Source organism: Stegodyphus dumicola, chromosome 4 (genome assembly GCF_044657685.1).
Source record: "Stegodyphus dumicola isolate Sdum_Otavi_A_Nest chromosome 4, ASM4465768v1".
In the NCBI taxonomy this organism is placed as follows: Eukaryota; Metazoa; Arthropoda; class Arachnida; order Araneae; family Eresidae; genus Stegodyphus; species Stegodyphus dumicola.
The window spans coordinates 56,952,592-56,970,845 of NC_140771.1; the positions used below are offsets into that span (position 1 = coordinate 56,952,592).

Below are 18,254 nucleotides of genomic sequence, written 5' to 3' on the forward strand. Positions count from 1 at the left end.
GCAACTTTACCATGAGTTTATTTAGAATTGCCTTTCTGAGATGACTAAAAAGTAACTATTTTTAATTCTAATCACAATAAAAATTTAAAATCGAGGTACTTTTCCAGTAACAAAGCAGCACTTATTGCCAAACATAAATGTTGTTCTGAAAAGAAATTAAAAAAATTAATGGTAACCTTACCAATACATTCAATACCATCATTGCACAAAAATATTGTTGTGGTTATTCGAAGAGTTTCCCTTTTCCTAACAGAATTTAAATGAATTGGCTACTGCCAAGCTATAACATCTACATCAGTTTCTTCATCAAAATCTCATATGAAAAATATTTCTAGCCCTCTCAATATTACAGATTGAAAATTATGTATAGAAGGGTGGCTTTCGTATTCATTACACATGAAAATTTCTGCCAACTTTTAATTTATCCGATTTCAGGTTGGAAGTGTATTGGAAGAAAAGGAATCAAGGCACAAAGTGAGAGAATAATTTTTTAATTATAATCAAGAAAATACCATTTATTCACAACACTCCGAGAAGCTTTGAAACTTCAGGAAATATGAAATGAAACCCATAATGCTCAGAGGGTTAAATAAAGTATGTTGGGCTATAATGTTTGCTACCTAAAATTGCACACTTCACTTCTTTTGCACACTTCAGCTCATTCTGGCTATTGCTCTATTAATGGGAAACTACCAAAATTCCAATTATTGCAATCTTGCTTGATTAAAGCTGCACACTTCAGTTTATAAGTAAAAGGTTGGCGACTTTAGGAAAAATATTTATTTGACAATAGTTATTAAACTGATTAGCAATAGAATAAGAAAGCTTGCTTTAATACCAAAAGAGGAAATTTGCTGCCCATAATGCTTAGATCTTGCCAAAAAAACAACAAAGCCATTCATACTGCATTGTTGGCATGTGAGAGATGGTATAAATTTCAGAAGCGGCAAATTTTAGATCATCGAATTTGTGGTCTTTCTAAGTTAACAAATTTATTTTTATTATTTAGCATCCATAATTAATAAGATATAAAGAAAATCAAAGAATACATAAATATAAAAAATATTTATTCCAACCTTGTGTTTTTATCATATATTGATTTCACAAGACACTTTATTTACTTTACAAGACTACATAAAAACATCCTCATTGCACATAAACGTGTACAACTGCATGATCGACTTTTATAGTCCATTTTTGGTTTGCAATCACCTGGCACATGACAGCCCTCCATTCAATTACAATTAAGTCCTGTAACACATCCCTCCCCCTTTATTGCAAATTCAGTCTGTTTGGGAGTTGTCGAATTCTGGTGGACCAGCACAAAGGTTGTGGCACAGCTGATGTCTTTGGTACTCTGTTTGTAACAGCAGCGGATATGGTGAATAAAACATCTGGTAAAATCCTGTGCTCAGAAGATGATGCCGACTCATCCAGCTAGTGGCTATTATCTTTAAATGGTTCTGAGACTCCACTTTTATCAGCTTCTTTGGAAATTGCAAGAGCTGGAGGAAGCCATATGCAGTATGCATCATTAATAGTTCCTCCATCATGCATCTGGTTGACATTTATAGTTAATGGATTCATTCCAGGGTTAAAAAGTCCCAAATCTCTATTTTCGGTTGCCCGGGTGATAATTTCTTACTGCCACTTTATCACTAACCCTAAATCCTCAGTCAGCAAACTCGTAGGTTCCTTTTCGAACTCTCTCTTCCACCCTCCTCTTGATATCTGGTCTCAATACGTCAAATCTTGTCCGAATTTCCCCCTTCAACATTAGCGCTGCAGGGTTCTTAAGACTGTTTTATTGCAAACACATACAGTTCAACCAGCCCATTACCAGATGGCTGAAATGGTGGTGTGGTTTTGTATTCGATTCCATTATTCTGGATGAACATCTTAAATTCGTGTGAAGTGACCTGTAACCCGTTATCACTCACTAATAATGTCAGTTACATTGGTAATCTGAATCATGCAAAAACGTCCGGTAAACATTCCATTGTTTTGAAGGCTGGGCTTGATTTCACTGTGTAGGTTTCTAGGCGTTTTGAGTGAGTACTGACGATTATCAAAAACTGGTCCCGCATAATCTACGTGAATATGTTCCAATGGAGTGCTCGTATACTCCCAATGATGGACCTTTGGAGAATCTAATTTATGTTTTGCACATTTATAACAGTTTCTGGAAGTATTTTCAATATCCTTATCTCAATTCCAAAACACATGAGATATAGCAACTGCTTTCATCTTTACAGTCCGTAAGTGTCCGTCGTGCAACTCTTTTAACACATTCTCATGGTATTATTTTCGAATACAAAACATTGGCAATGCATTATACAGCTATCCTGGAGACTGCTTTATCTCTCCCCTTTCAATTCACCGTTCTTTTCAAGGATATGTAGCAGAGGACAGAGTTCAGCATCAGTTTCAGTTTCTTTAGCCAAGTCTCTGGCAGTGACTGGTGGATTATCAATCTGCTCAGTTTTAGCCAAATCTCTGGCAGTGACTGGTAGATTTTCAATCTGCTATAATTGAAAAATATTTACACCATCCTGAATAGACAGTTAGTCTGAGTTTGTCAGTAATCATGAAAGAAAGCCAGCATTGCCATCTTCATTTGTTTTACGGTAAATAATGTCAAATTGGAATAACTGTACAGCTAAGCCATAGTGAAAGAGTCTTGTTGCTGCCAAAACTGGATGTTTTTCTTTGCGCTGAAAATTGCAACAAGAGGTTTATGATCTCTAATTAAATTTCCAGCCTTTTAATTAGAGAAAAAAAATTTTTTGTTCTGCAGATGATTGAAAAGGCTTCTTTATAAGTTTGAGAATACTTTGTTTCAGTAAGTGTTCTAGAAGAATACGCAGTTGGCCTTTCAGTTCCCTCCCTCAGTTTGTGGGAAAGTACCACACCTAACCTCACTAGTGATGCATCAGTTGCCAATGTTAAGTGTAATTTTCGATAATAATGCGTCAAAACTTTCTGGGAACACACTTCTTTTTTAATGTTTAGGAAACCCTCCTGACAATCCCTCGTTCAAACCCATTTTGAGACTTTCTTAGTTAAATGGTATGAAGGATTTGCAATTGTTGATAAATTTTGGAAAAATTTCCCATAAAAATTAAGTAATTCCAAAATTTTTTGAATTTCTGGGACATTTCTGAGTTTTGGGGCTTTGGCAATTGATGATATTTTTTCATTCCTTTTATGTAAACCATTAGCGTCAATTTTACAACCTAAAAATTGTATCTAATCTAAATCTAATCTAATCTGAATCTAATCTAAATTTAGCTCTGAAATCCATTTGCGACTAAATATTATATCAAGGTTTCTTTAACAATATAAAGATTTAAATTTTTTATTTTGACCTTTATATTTTACTATAACTGTACTAAATCTTAAAAGTATAAGTTTTTCTCCATTATATGTTTCAATTACTAGACTAGTATTTTGAATTTTATTTTTCCAAATTTGCCGGAAAGTTTTAAAAATCATTACCAATACCAGTCCCTGTATTCAGTTCCATAGCTACCCGTTTTCCTTCTATGTTCACTTACACTAAGGGTCTTCAACCGGTGGTCCGCTGAAGGCATTTTAGTGGCCCCACATTTGAATTTGAAGAAAATTGCATCAGCTTTTCGTCATGAAAAAAAAACTTTTTTTTCTCTTATTCTTGATATTTAAAACATTTGATTGACATGCCTGATATTATTGGAGATAAAATTTTTTGAAAATGAGGAATGTTTCAAAAATTTCGTTTTATCTTATGTAATTTTAAAGATAAAAAAAATGGACTAAGCATAAAATCTCTAAATCTCATTAAGACTCTTTTCCTCCAAAAAAAAAATAATAAAACTGCTTTAAAATGAATTCTGAAGAGAATTTTTCGTGGCGTCTGTACGAACGTATGTACGTACGTATCTCGAATAACTCAAAAACGAGTGGCCTCAGAACGTTGAAATTTTGTATATAGGACTGCTATAACATGTAGATGTGCACCTCGTATTTTGGTTGCAATCGGCCACACCAAACGTATATAAATATATTTATATATATATCCACTCTGTTACCCGGCTCAGTGATCTCAGTTTCTTTACTCTTATATGTTTGTAAATTGTACATTTTTTGCTTTAAAAATGATTGAATTATTTTTTTTTTTTTTTTATTTTTTTTTTTTTAAATCTTCCGGTTAAGGATTTTATGCCTTTAGTAAATCTGTGTGCAATATTTTTAGAATTATTAGCAATTTTAAAGTTGTTTAATTGCCGCTAAGCCTTTTTTTAATGACAGCCATTGATGTTTACATTTAAAACAGGAGACTAGTGGATTTGTTGCCAATCTAGAGAAACTTAGCTTCGCAACAACAAAGATAACGCATTCATTTATTATTGCCAATTAAATCATGCTTAATTCTTTCTGGAATTTTTTCGAGGAAATAAGTATTTGAGATTTACTTCGTAATTTTTAATATAGATATTTTCAGTTTTTATATATTTCTGCCTTCTCGCGAAGTGAGAACTGAATTAATTAAATGAGAAATACTCAATCGTCTGTGAAAAACTGTTTCTTTTTTGTTTTGTTTGCTTAATATCTTTTACATATCATTCTAGCTTTATTATAGTATTTGAATAGAACATGTGGCAATGATTAGATAATTCTATTCTTTAAATGATATAAATTTTGTGCATTATGAGTTATAATATGAATGAAATATATAAGTTAACTGTTATATAATTATTGGATTATATAACATTTAACTTAGTTTCCGTTATATAATTATTATATAAGTTAACTGTTATATAATTATTAATACTGTTAAGTGAATCTAGCGCCAGAGTGTCACTATGGTAAACAAATACTAGAGTGAATTTTAAAGAATGCATTTATTCTATTATGCACTGTCGGAGAAGTAGATTTAATTCAATCCAATAAGTTCAAATGAAATGAAAGATAAAATGCGTATAATTTAATATTCTAATACAAGGAAGTCATGTGGTGTACACATCTGATTTTTTTAAAAAATAATACTCATGGCCCACCAGTGGCCGAGCATTAAAATCACTGAACACTGTAAGTTCCAACCTGCGTTCAATTCCAGGTGAACAGGCTGGCTGCATAGGTGTTTCTGTGGTTTCCTCCATGTGTAATGCATATATAAGGCAGTTTCCTTTAAAAAGTCCTCCATGAAGTCATCCCTCCTTTTAGACAGATATCCCTAGATAGCCTTAATGTGTTTTGCCAGATTCTATCAAACTTAAAAAAACTCATAGTTTGAATTTCTGTTTGCTTTTAAATACACATTACCATTATGTAACATTAACGTAAACAAATTAAATTAGCTTGAACATTTCCTCTTATTTTATTTTTTAAATGATTTAAATGCATTTTAAATTTTAACCCTTTGGGTATACATTTATTTGAATTTTTTTTTTGCACTATAAGCATATTTAACCCTTTAGCTACATTTAACATATCAGTACGTCATGCATTTGTTTGGGCAAAGACGCACATGACACTCTCATACATCACTGAAACTGAGACAAGATTTAGCTAGTTCATTTTGGTTTATTTCAGAGTAATGTGATCTGTACTTTGGTTAACCTTGTTTCGGATACACAACCCTATATTGACAGAAATAGAGACTATATTGTTGAATTTCTTTCTTTTTTCCTCCGGTGGAGTAAATTTTTCTTTTTCTTTTCTTTTTTTTTTTTTAATTTATCGTCTGTCGCCGGTTAGGTTACGTGACCGGCGGTAGAGAAAAATTATAATAACTTTTTAGTTCAGTTTTTAGTGTGACGCTTGAAACGATCAATTCTTGGCCGCATAGCGATAATCAACAATTATAATAATTGTTCTTGATAAAATTAATCTTGCCCTATGATGGGGAAATTTATATTATATGTAAATTTCGAGTTTTGAATAACATAAATAATGTACATAGGCTCTTCATTAAATATTTCTGTGTTTCAACTGGAAGTTCTTATTTTCGAGTTGAGTCTTTACGTGAAAAAGGATATATTGACTATATACTTGTATATTCTCGATTAAATTGATGTTCTCCCAACTCGTGAATAAAAGAGAATAGTAGTCATAACGTTCAAGTTTATACATATATATTATCAAAGTGACAACAACAGTTTTAATGAAAATAGTGATTTTGAATCTGATGAAGAATTTTAAAATGATCCTTTAGGCGATAAAGAGAAATTTCAAAATGAAAATGGTGAAGAATATATCGAACTAGAAAGTTATAATGATAGTGAAATTATTCCAAGACGTAAAAGCCATAAAAGACACTTATTAGGCAGTGATAGTAGATATTCTCAAGAAAAATTAGATGAATGGATTTGGGTAGAAAAAGAAAATGTACCTGATGTAAAATGGTTTTCTGAAGTACATAAAATCAATACTTTGTGCTTGGGAAGGCTAGGTGATAATCATAAAGCTTTAGATGTTTTTAACGAAGTTCTAAATGAATATTTTTGAAATATCATAGAAGAGACAAACAGGTATGCCAGAGAAGTAATTAAAAAAGAAGGTTTTAAGAAAATAATTAATTAATTAATTAAAGATGATATCTTGTAAATCATCACTTTGATAAAATATATTCTCTATTTCTGTGATTATCGGGTTTATAAGGTATTCCCCCCCCCCGGCCTTCTTGGCATGCCTTCGTGGTGTGTGGTCTGCATGCTGGGTGCATATTCCAGAGGTCTGCGGTTCGATTCCTGGCGAAGGTGTTGCTAATTTTTCATCTCTCCTGCTTCCAAAAATATACCTAATGTCTCAACAGTGGCACCTGAACTATAAGGGTGTTAGATGAAGATTCTCTTCACCCAGGACTTGGCGATTAGGTCCCCTAAAACCCCAGTCGCCTTTTAAAAGGTCAAGTATATAAGGTATTTCTCCCGCTTTCTTGGCGTGCCTCTGAGGTGTGGTGGTCTGCACACTGAGCGCGTATTCCAGAGGTCCGTGGCTGGATTCCCAGTGAAAGGCGCTGCTAATTTTTCCTCTCTCCTGTTTCCAAAAAAATACCTAATGTCTCTACAGTGTATCCCAAACAAGGTTCACCAAACTACTGAAATTATTTGTTCTGTTGCAACATATACACAATACTTTAAAATAAACTAGGAAAAACTAGCTAAATCTCGTCTTACTTACAATGATGTATCAGAACGTCATGTGAGTCTTTGCCCAAACAAATGCATGACGTACTGGTATTATATGCATTATTGTCATATTTTTGTATAAAAAGATTTACTGAATTACTGCAGATTGATAGTTATATCAATTCCAGCTAAATCATTATGTTATTCTGGTAAACTATAATTCTTTTCTATTTCTTAGTGTGATAATATAAAAAGTACTAAATTTGAAAAACCCAAAATCTTAAATCCTTTAAATTCAGAGACCCAACAGCTGCCGAGCGGCACAATCGCTGAACACTGATGGTTTGGTACGAAGTTTTAATTCCATGAATGGGCTGGCTGCATTGGGCGTTTTCATGTTTTTCTACGTGTGTAACGTGTATATGAGCCAATTTTCCTTAGAAAGTCCTCCACAAAGGCATCCCCCTTACGCAGATAGTCCTCGAATGTTTCCCATAATCACATAAAACAAACCAAACCTTTTATTCAGGTGTAAGACATTAATAAGAAAAGCTAACAGTAAACTTTAAAAAATAATCTTACCAATTTTAAATTAGGATCTACTAAACTTGCGCACTTTCGAATTTTTATAATACCTTTTGGTAAGGATTCAGAGGACTGAATGAAGTTGCCAGTCTTCTGCAAAAGTTCATCAGGACTTTCATCTAACATACAGAAATCAAAGGAAAAGAAATGAAAATAATGAATTGAATAAAATCTAACATACACAAAATTGATTAAACTATTAAAATTTTTTTCACTTATTATGATAAAAAAGAAGGGAAAATATATTATTTTTCTTCCAATAATTATAAAATTTTAAATATTCTTACAGCCAGTATCTTCATCTTTTCTTCCCAACTTTGCCCACTTTGGTTCTCCAATTAGTTTTTTGAATCTAGAAAATCAGGTACTAAATTTAGAAAAAAAACCGTAGTCTTTAAATTGTAACACACACACAAACCAAAAACAAAAAACTTATTACAATATATTACTGTTCCATAAATTAAAAGGAAAAACTTTCTCTTATAAGTACCATAACTTTAATTATATATACTCTTAAATACATTAACATGAAAGAAGTTTACTTGCAAAGATCACATACATTGCACAGAAGCTTTTTTTATTCTATACAGGAAGATTACCTTCTCAGAAGACCTAGCAGTCTTTCCATATTTCATTTTATTAATATATCTACTACCATAATAACATTATATTAAGGATCTTCTGTGAACTTAATCTATTTTTCATATCTGGGACTACTCTATATTTCATGGACTCCATTCCGGATATGAATTCCTTGCCAATGTGATTTAATTGACATTGGTCAAACAAAAAAAACCTTAAAATTTCGTGTTAAAGAACATGATGCATATGTTAGGAAAAAGGAAACACAGAAATCCGCTGTTGCCTAGCATTGTTGGAATGAAAATCCCACTTTCCATTTTTCTGCAGCCAAAATTATTCAGAAAATGTCCTCCATTGGTGAATTAAGATTTTTTAGAAGCGTTTCACATCCAAAAAAAAAAAAAAAAAAAAAAAAGTTCCTGTTCTAGTTAATGACCCCAATTACAATCCATCTTTTTCTTCAGCCTTTAAAGAAATTTTGTTTTAGTTTTTCTTGTTTCATCAATAGATGGCGCCGGTAGCTTAACTTCTGTCCAATTTTCCTTATCTTATCTCTATCCTTATCTTATCTTTCTTCACCCTTTGTTTGGTTCATTTGCACTTAGCAGCTGAAGAAGGTAGTTTAAAAACTATCGAAACTAGTACTAAAAAAAAAAAAAAAAAAAAAAATAGAATTTAAGAATTTACGCTGATTCTTAATGCTGGACTTTGTTTTTGATACACAGAAAAAAAGAAAAATGGTTCACCAGCAGCCGAGCAGTAAAACTGCTCAACACTAATACTGTGGTCTGAGGTTCGACTCCTGCTAACGGGCTCAATGGGTGTTTTGGTGAATTTCCCTATATGTAACGTGCAGACGGAGCCAGTTTAACTTAAAAGACCTCCCCGAAAGCATCCCTCCCCTTAGGCAGGTAACCCTTGAGGCTTTGCCATAATTACACAAACCAAAGCCAAAAATGACATTGCTGATTAAAAATAAAGCACTTTTATTTATTTATTCATTCATGTCTTCTGCCCTAAAAAAGTGTACCTTTTTAAGGAAGAAGTCCTAAAATGTTTTCTCTATGCTTATACTTGATGCATGTTAAGCATGTATTTGATGCATATAAAACATAAGCATGAACAAGTTAACCACAAACATAATTATAAGCATATTAAGCATGAAACTGCACAAAAGCCTTTAAAACTTTTCCTACATCAGGGCTCGTACATATTTCTGCACACGGAAATTATGTACTTTTAAGGACTATTAATAAAAAAAATTAAGGACCTATGAGCAAATGGGAACTGAATAAATTCAATTAAAAATATTATCTATGCCTGAACTTCACTTTTGTAATTCTATCCTAAAACTAAAAGATCTCTAAGTAGAATGCATTATTATTAAACATAAATTAACATAATTAGTAATAAGTTTGAGAATAAAATAAACTTTATGAAATTAATAAGTAGGTTATAATGGCTGGACAGTTTTTAAAGAAGTTAAGTGACATTTTATTAGCGCTTTTCTAACACTTAGGTTCATATTGATGCAATTTGTCACATTCTTGCTCAGTCTAGAGGTTTAGTAAATAGCAGGTAAATTTTATGTCAAGCGGCATAGGTTAAAAATGGCAAGTAAAGTCATAATCAGTTTGATTCATAGCAAAAGACTCGCTGTTGTCACCACTGCTGCTTGCCCAGAGAGAGACCTGCTGATCAGTGGAAACTTGAAAGGCCTAATGCAGGCACAGTTGGCAGGTTTTGATAGTTAGTTGATCTCTGTCTGATGCAGTTAGCATCGTAGCTTCCTGCAGAGTTCCAGAGGTTGTAACAGAGTTAATATTCTTTAAGGTTCCAGCAAACCACTAAAGCAGCAGAGGTGATAAGCTGTTTTGTATTATTTCAAATCTCACTAGATGCACAAAATAAGTTTTACATGAAATTTTACATTTTTGTGTTTTAACTTGTATCTTATCAGTAAGGATTAATGAAATGCAATAACTCACTTTAATGTGCAGAGATTATTTTTAAGGGTAAGCATTAGTTATAAGTAATTAAATTCAATAGTTAGCTAAACTTAGTCATTATGAATTTACATGGCCATGATTAAATTTTTATTTTAAAAACATGTAATTTATGACATTTTTTCTTAAACGATATTAGGATAATTACACATTATAAGTAGTTTTTGCTACAAAACATAAATGTTTTGTAGCAACAACACTCAACAAAATATTTATGCATCTTTTAAGCCTTCCCAGACATTTTGGCTAATTTACATCGATTTCCTTCGCTTCTTTTCTAACAATTCGAAATTTGTCTCAATACACAAACCAATGTTCTCACTAGTTTATGCGTGCTTTATCTAACTTGTCACCTCTCCCCAATGTACCTATGAGGATTTACTTGATTTGCTAAAGGTTAAATAGTCCAAAAGCCCTTGCCAGACCTAAAGCAAATTATCACTATGTTTGAAAGTAACTTACAAAGTCAGACAAAGGTTTAACAAGGTTCTTATTTAAAAAGAACTTAGAATATAATGGCATGTTCTTATGCTAACAAGATCAATTACAGCTCGTGGTGATGTAATTAAACAAGAAGAGTCAAATTCGAACTAAAAATGTGGACTAGTGGTCAAAGACTCTACAACTGAGTTTTAAGCTGGATCATTAACTATGGCGTCAAAACAAATTCAAATGTCGGCAGCGATAATACAAAGATGAATAGTTACAAATTATCATAGCTAACAGGAACTAATGCAAGGAGCAAGCGGAGGTCAGAAACACACTCTGTATTAAACTCCAAAAACTATCTAAGCGATTTGTATTCTGATGTGGAAATATAAATAAAAAATTATAGTAAAGGCTGAAATTATAAGCAACTGGGTAATTTACATAGTTATAACTGTACATATCTTAGAATAATTTTATTTCTCTTTATGTATTCAGTTTCTTTCTTCAACATGTTTCCTTTTCATTTTAGAATTTTTGGATTTAATTAAAGATTTCTGCTATTCTAAATAAACTAAACACATTTAGAATTTGCAGAAAAAGCTCCTAATTTTATTTCTTTAGCAATATGAACATTCAGAAGAAATACGAAATGATATATGGATAAGGGCCGGTTACAAAGCTGGTATGGCAGAATTTTTAGAATTTACAGACACACCGAGCAACAAAATCTAGAAATGGGAAAACTTTTAGAATTTAGAGCATGTATTGGAAGCAGAATTTAAAAAGGCACTAGGTACCAGAATTTAGGATCCACCGAGATTGCATTAGGTGGGAAAATGCCTAGTTCCAGCCCTGTGCATGATGATGCATTAAAACATATTAGATGGATCTTTTAAATTGTCAGCTTTCAATTCCTTTCTATAATGCCTGGCCATGTGATACGTTTAGAAGCATTTTTGATATTTTCCATGCTTGTACCCCTTGAAAAATAGAGAAAATAAAAGGAAGATAAACATGTTAAGAAAAGATTCTAGTATCAGAAGTAAAACATTCAAATATCATGTTATTATTGTTCTTCCAGATGTTCTCCAAAGAAATTCATCGCAAACTTTCTGTAAAATGCATCCATTGCATGTTAATACCATTTTCCCACATTTTTCTGGAATCTTCTATAATCGAAGGGTCTATAAATTTTGCCTTTAAATCCTACTAAAACTTTCGAAGCTGCAATGTCCAAAATGCTACAGAAAAATTACCCTTACAAATTCTGTAACAGCAAAAAGCCAGAAATATTTTGGGAAAAAAAAAGAGGGAAAAAGTGTAAAATTAATTTTATAGAGAAAATTAATACATATTCTGAGAATTCTGAAACAATTATATGGGAAAAACTCTTACCATGAAAAAATTCAGAAGACATTTTTAATAAATTACATAGCTATTTTGCTTTTGCTAAGAACTAGTTCGTAAATTGTACTTTATAACATACCTTGTTTATTTTCCAGATTCAAAATATAGTATAATAAGTGGGCAAAATGGAACGTATATGACAACGGAAAATGTTTTATTTTAATGTTATTTTTTAAATATAATTTGTATATATTACCATTATTTTAATGAAATTTATCAATGTTACAATGTTTAAAAAAAATCATGGGAATACTCCCAGATTTCAGATCTTAAACATTTTCTATGGAAAGTGACCTTAAAATCACCAAAATGTTGATAAGTTGCTAAATTTAGAGCCATTTAATAAAGGAATTCACATCCCTAAAAGCGAAAAGTTGTTTAACAGCTCTTCATTAGAAAAACTGAAATAATTTTGAAATGCTTATGTTTCACTTCTTGCTCAGAAACTTGATTATCCCACCATTTATATTAGGAATAGGAGCAAATTATAACCCATGAACCCATTCAAAAGATAACCATATTTGTCAGTGAATTACCAAAAATATTCCTCCAAAATGCTGATTCACACTCAAAATGGCAGTCGTAAAAACAGACAGAAATTTCAGATGATTAAAATTAAGAACCTTCTGCCGATTTGGGCCAAAATTAAGGACTTTTAAGGACCAAAAATCGATTCCAAAATTCTTAAGGACTTTTAAGAACTCTTAAGGACCATTCGAACCCTGTACATGCGTTCCTTAATGTGAGCTTGAGTAAAAGTCCTTTCTTTCTTCAGTTGTGGTACTTTGACATATATTGAAATAACTAACTAAGATGGAAGACGTTCAAAATTTTTTTATACTTTGATGCAAGTTAAAAAACGAATTGCCGCATTTACTCGCATATTTCTTCCCCTCGCATACATTTCCCCGTAGGTTTTTTTCCAGCATATGATCTAGAAACTTGACTTATGGCCGCAATGTAAAATGTATGTATAAGAAATTTTTATGAGAATAAAAAGAATATTGATAAGTCCTTTGAAATAAATAGTATAATAAGTGTATCTTTATGTTTGCTTTTAATGTGCTATGATTATTATTTACACCCCAGAAACAGTATACATCATGTATTTTTGTTCTTCTTCCAAGAGGTAAAATTAGTCTTTAAAGAGAAGAATGCACAGGAGTAAAATACATAACATGAATCCGTATAAAAGCATTTAAATTTTTTTCTAAATTTGTACTTTGACTCATATCACAAACTAAAATAAATAAATAAATAAATAAAATGAAGTAGAAATAAGTTGATTTTAGATAGTTAAATTCTTATATCAAAAAGAATGGTAATAGTCCAATATATTGTTATTTTATAAGACAATAAAATAATATTGCTTGTTTTCTTTTGATTCTATTAGCTGTAATAATAAAGAATACAAAATATTATTTCACTACGTTCTAAATGCAATACTTCAAAATTGTAGAAATATATGATTTTTTAAATGTAAAATACAAAATTACATAAATTTCTGAATGCATAAATACAGTCAAAAGTCTTTAATCCGGACTCGTCGGGACTTCGACGACTCCGGAATATCGATTTTTCCGGATTATAGATCATAAGTTTAAATCTGGTAAGATGGCATGCAGATATTATAAAATTAAAAATATGAAACCGTAATTTATAAAATAATGAGCAATTATGATCTAAAGGGTATCAAAATTTACAAAAAAAGAAGCTTAATATTTATTTGTTTACTTTATTAAACATTTCTTTCAACGCGCGCATGCGTAAAGCATACCCTACGCATAGCCGGAATTAGAAAATTGCAACCAGAAAACTATTTGATTTGTATTCATGATATTTATAATGACGAGAAATTTGATTTAAATCATATCAAAGACGGAGTTCATTGAGATGAAATACTACATTTAGTAAGGAATTATAAGCCAAATAAAATAAAAACATCTGCCCTGAAGATAAGGATAGTGCTGACAAATCAACTTCCAATTCATAGCGCGCCGCGACGGCTCCCCCCCCCCCCACGCTGAGCAGCGTGAAATTTATAAACAGATGTGGGAACGGTTAGATAAACAAAGGATATGCCTTTATCCATTTTTTATAGCAATTTGTTTTTTGTTTGATGGACATCGAAGCATACTTTCGTTTTCAAGATCCTTTGGGAGCTCCAGCATCCGAAATTCTATTTGATATCATCGAAATTTCAAGCTTACTTTTATAAAATTGCTCTTACAGTCTGCAAAAAAAAATAAGCCGGATCCAATTCGAAGATTAAGGAACAACGCAATCATCAACATTAACTGAAATAGATAATTAGATAATTTTAGCTTATACCGTCCATTTTACATGAAACGCGCACGCGAAAACGTATTCTGCGCTTGCGCAGACACATATGCGCAGTCGTAAATGTCTTGCGCGCACGCATAAAACGCCTATGCGCATGCGCAGAAAGATTTTAGCTTTGAGGTCCGGATTATAGATCATTCCGGATTATGGGTGTCCGAATTAATGACTTTTGACTGTAATTGCAAGTATGGAGGTACAACTGCTGCATTTAAAATAAACTATATAAAAATGCCATAAGAAATAATAAATATGCAGCTATAATTACTTTTCTTGAACAAAATCTGAGTACTTTTCATCACCTCGTAAATAAACACTTCGATGACAATTTTTCAGGGTTTCTGCTTTTTCTTTAACACTATAAAGGAAAAAAGGAAAAAGAGCATATTAAAAATATAATCATGGCATTTTTGTCTTATCCAATTAAGAAGTTTATTTGGTGTCAAAGTAACATATGCTGAATTTTGGCACCAGAGATTTTGGTTTGCAGACTCTTTAACTCTCCAACTATCTGGGTATACAAAATTTCTCAAAGTTAACTATTCCAAGGCATGAAATTTCTTTCTAGTATATTCAGTTACTTTTTGCAAATTTTAAGGAGTGTTAACTGCAGTTAAACACATCATGTAATTGTAAATCTGATTTGACTTCCTTCAAAAAAGTTTCTAGCTACTGTGCCATTTTCACTACTGCAAACCAAAATGCATTTTCTTTAATGATTTTTCATCTCAATGCATGGGAACTGGATCATCTTCAACTTTTTGACAATATTCTATAATGTTTAAAAACTAACAGCCTCCATTCTATCATTAGGTAAATTTTAGAGACAATGAAAATAAGAAATGCAAAATATCCAAAGGAATAAATATGCAGGGTAAATACAATAATATTCATCATAATGTTAAGGATTTCAGGAGGGTAAACATTTATTGTAAAGTTACCATCACATCTTGGCACCAACCAAGTTTCTCACTAGATGATGACATAAATATACCACACTAAATATCACTGTACATGTTTCAATACATAACATACACATATATTCAATTGACTCAAAAACAAATTATGAGCAACACAACTATTTAAAAAATCTCAATAAGAAACTATATCAATGCTGTTTAAAATCCATTTTTATCTACATATATATATCAGATGATTCAAGCAGAAAGAACTGTAACAGAAAAAATAAAAATGCAGTAATTCAAAAAGCACTATAGTCATCTTGGAGAACTGGCGTTTTGTTCAGAACTTTATTACAATCACTGAGGACTGTCCTTAAAATCTATCCTTGTACAGCTCAAAATGTACTAAACTAAAATCAACCAATTTGAGACATGTAACAAATTTGCAAATTGGGTTTTTTAACAAATGGAAACAATTCAGACTGGCTGTCAAATAACCTGTAGGCTGATAAAGCACACTTTTTGTATCTTGAAATGCAAATCTACACAATTGAATGAACTGCTTTGCATCAGACAAAAATTATTGTGAGGCATAAATTCACTGCATCCTTCATTATAGGATCAATCTTTCTTTCAGGAAGTCCACATTTAGTGGGACATTTTGAACTGTTTCCATCACAGTCAGCCATTATGCAGCACTTTTAATACAAAACAGGATTTCCTCCTAGTAAGAAAAATGCCCTCTACAGTAACATCCATGCAGGATAAAGCATCTCTGCATAGATCCTGCTCAGTACCTGTTCTGATCTACTTATGATAACTGCGACCTCGGTCACTCTTTCCTGCATGAATGGCCATACCTAGAAAATACCTAGAAAATTTTGGTTATATGCACACGTATCAGAAGTCGCATGTATACAGAAATCAGCCAACATTATAGGCCATTCTGAAAGAAGTTATATGCCATCTTATGAGAGGAATTACAACCGAACCCTCTTCAGTGCTGTGCAGAGTTCTGCCTGTCAGTTAGCCATCCTTATGAATGAACAGTTGTAATCTTAGCTGTGTTGCATCATTGTTTGAACTTCTGAGACAACAAAAGCACTATTTGTCAATAAAAAACAACTATTCTGAAAATAAAAATTATTAAAAAATAATCCCACATCTTTCTGTGCAATTCTGGAAAAACTGTATACTTATTCTGTTACTTTTGGATCACTCAGTGTGCATTACAATTGCATGAACAAGCCATCAACATTGTTTTATCAACTGGCCAATCTATTAAATTTCTATAATGATATCCGAATAATCATCACATATATTAAAAAAAGTAAATTTCAATCAAATTTAGTATTTTTAATGACTTAGATTTTGAAAGAAAAAGTAACTAAATTTTACAGAATTTTTTCATCATCTTCATCTTTCCATTTTGGCTTCCAAATTTCTGGTTCCTCACCTTCCTGTGAAAATAAACAAATAATAATTAACACAGTAGTTGAGTCACTTGATAATAAAATTATACATTATTAATATCCACAAATTAAGATTGCAAATAAGTTTAAATTCATTAAAAGTAATACCTTTTCATTCATTATGTGCTATGCTGCGATAAATATCCATTAAAAGTAATACGTTTAAGCATATAATGTTGGCTGATTTCTGTATACACGCACATAATGAATAAAGTTTATTCATTATGTGCTACCACACAAAAAATAATAAGTAATCTGATATGTATAACATTGCATCAGATCAAACTACTTAAAAATGCAAACAAATTGCTAACAGCATTATTCTTTTAGTTATAAATGGGTTATTCCTCCTTTCTGTGCTTTTTTATTACCTTCAGACTAATTGTGATTTTGAGTTACTGGTGGTTACTTGTTATTACGGCTTTAATTTAAGAGTTAAATGTATTTTTCATTTTTTCATTTAGCAATACAGCAAAAGTTGTAAAATGGCATTATGAGTGCCATTAGTTATTTAAAATTTATGATTATGCCTATCTGAAATTTTCACCACTCTTTTTAATGTTTATGTGACTTTAAAATCGTGCATTTTTAAAAAGTTACTTTATTTATTCAGTATTTTATTAGTCATTATTATTAACAGGAAAAAAAATAATGCCGATTAAGTGCTCCCACCCTCCAATATAGTTCACTTCAAAATTGAATAAAAATTATTAGTATATGAAATAAAAACATGTAAACGCTGCATTTATTTTGGGAGAGAAAGTACTTTTCAAAAAAAATTAATAATAAAATATATTTAACAAATAAAGACTAACTTCTTTTTGTGTTTCCACCAGTTCTTCTAAGTCATCAGAATCATAACCAAATACAAACTCTCGTAATTCTTTTTCTTTTTCATCTGGACATTTAACGGCACCAAGTATCTCATGTAATTCTTGTAAATTTGATACCTGCATAAAATTTCATTTTTAATGAAAAATCTCTGGTAAAATATAAAAATTTACAAATTAACATAATCAAATAAATTCAGAATAAAAATTTATTGTAGCAATGAAACAGCTGACTGATGCCAGTTTCTGAGAAATACTGAAGGAGTTAGTGCCTAGTCATTTAAAAAAAATTAACATGATTAGAACTGAGTAAAATGAAAATTTAAAACGTAATTTAAGACACACATAAAATTTTATGAATAAAATAAGCATTTCAGAAAATCTCTCCATTGTCAATAAAAAATATGCTTTTCTTAAGTCATAAATAAAATATTTCTTGAATTGTTGCCTGCCTTATGGAATAATAGAAATAGGCTGGAAAACTGGATTACCAAAATTTGAAAACAAATTGGTAATATCTACTCAGTTGTTATGCTACACATTTATAGAACAGTGTACTACCAAATTTTGAGCTTTCCTTCAATACTCG

The 18,254-nt window shown here is 31.4% G+C and overlaps 1 protein-coding gene across 7 annotated transcripts in view; it reads right to left on the reverse strand.

Annotated features, from left to right (window-relative positions):
• wcd (U3 small nucleolar RNA-associated protein 18 homolog wicked) overlaps nt 1-18,254 on the reverse strand; it is a 73,395-nt gene that overhangs the window by 32,531 nt on the left and 22,610 nt on the right. For all 7 annotated transcript variants that reach the window (XR_015040669.1, XR_015040670.1, XM_085814927.1 and 4 more), the window contains exons 5-9: nt 17,651-17,785; nt 16,762-16,823; nt 14,730-14,819; nt 7,985-8,049; nt 7,695-7,816 (exon numbers count right to left, since the gene is read on the reverse strand). Coding sequence is in view for 5 of the 7 variants with exons in the window: in XM_085814927.1 (XP_085671053.1) it covers nt 7,695-7,816; nt 7,985-8,049; nt 14,730-14,819; nt 16,762-16,823; nt 17,651-17,785 (474 nt within the window). In the remaining 2 variants the exon portion in view is untranslated. The remainder of the gene's footprint in view (nt 1-7,694; nt 7,817-7,984; nt 8,050-14,729; nt 14,820-16,761; nt 16,824-17,650; nt 17,786-18,254) is intronic.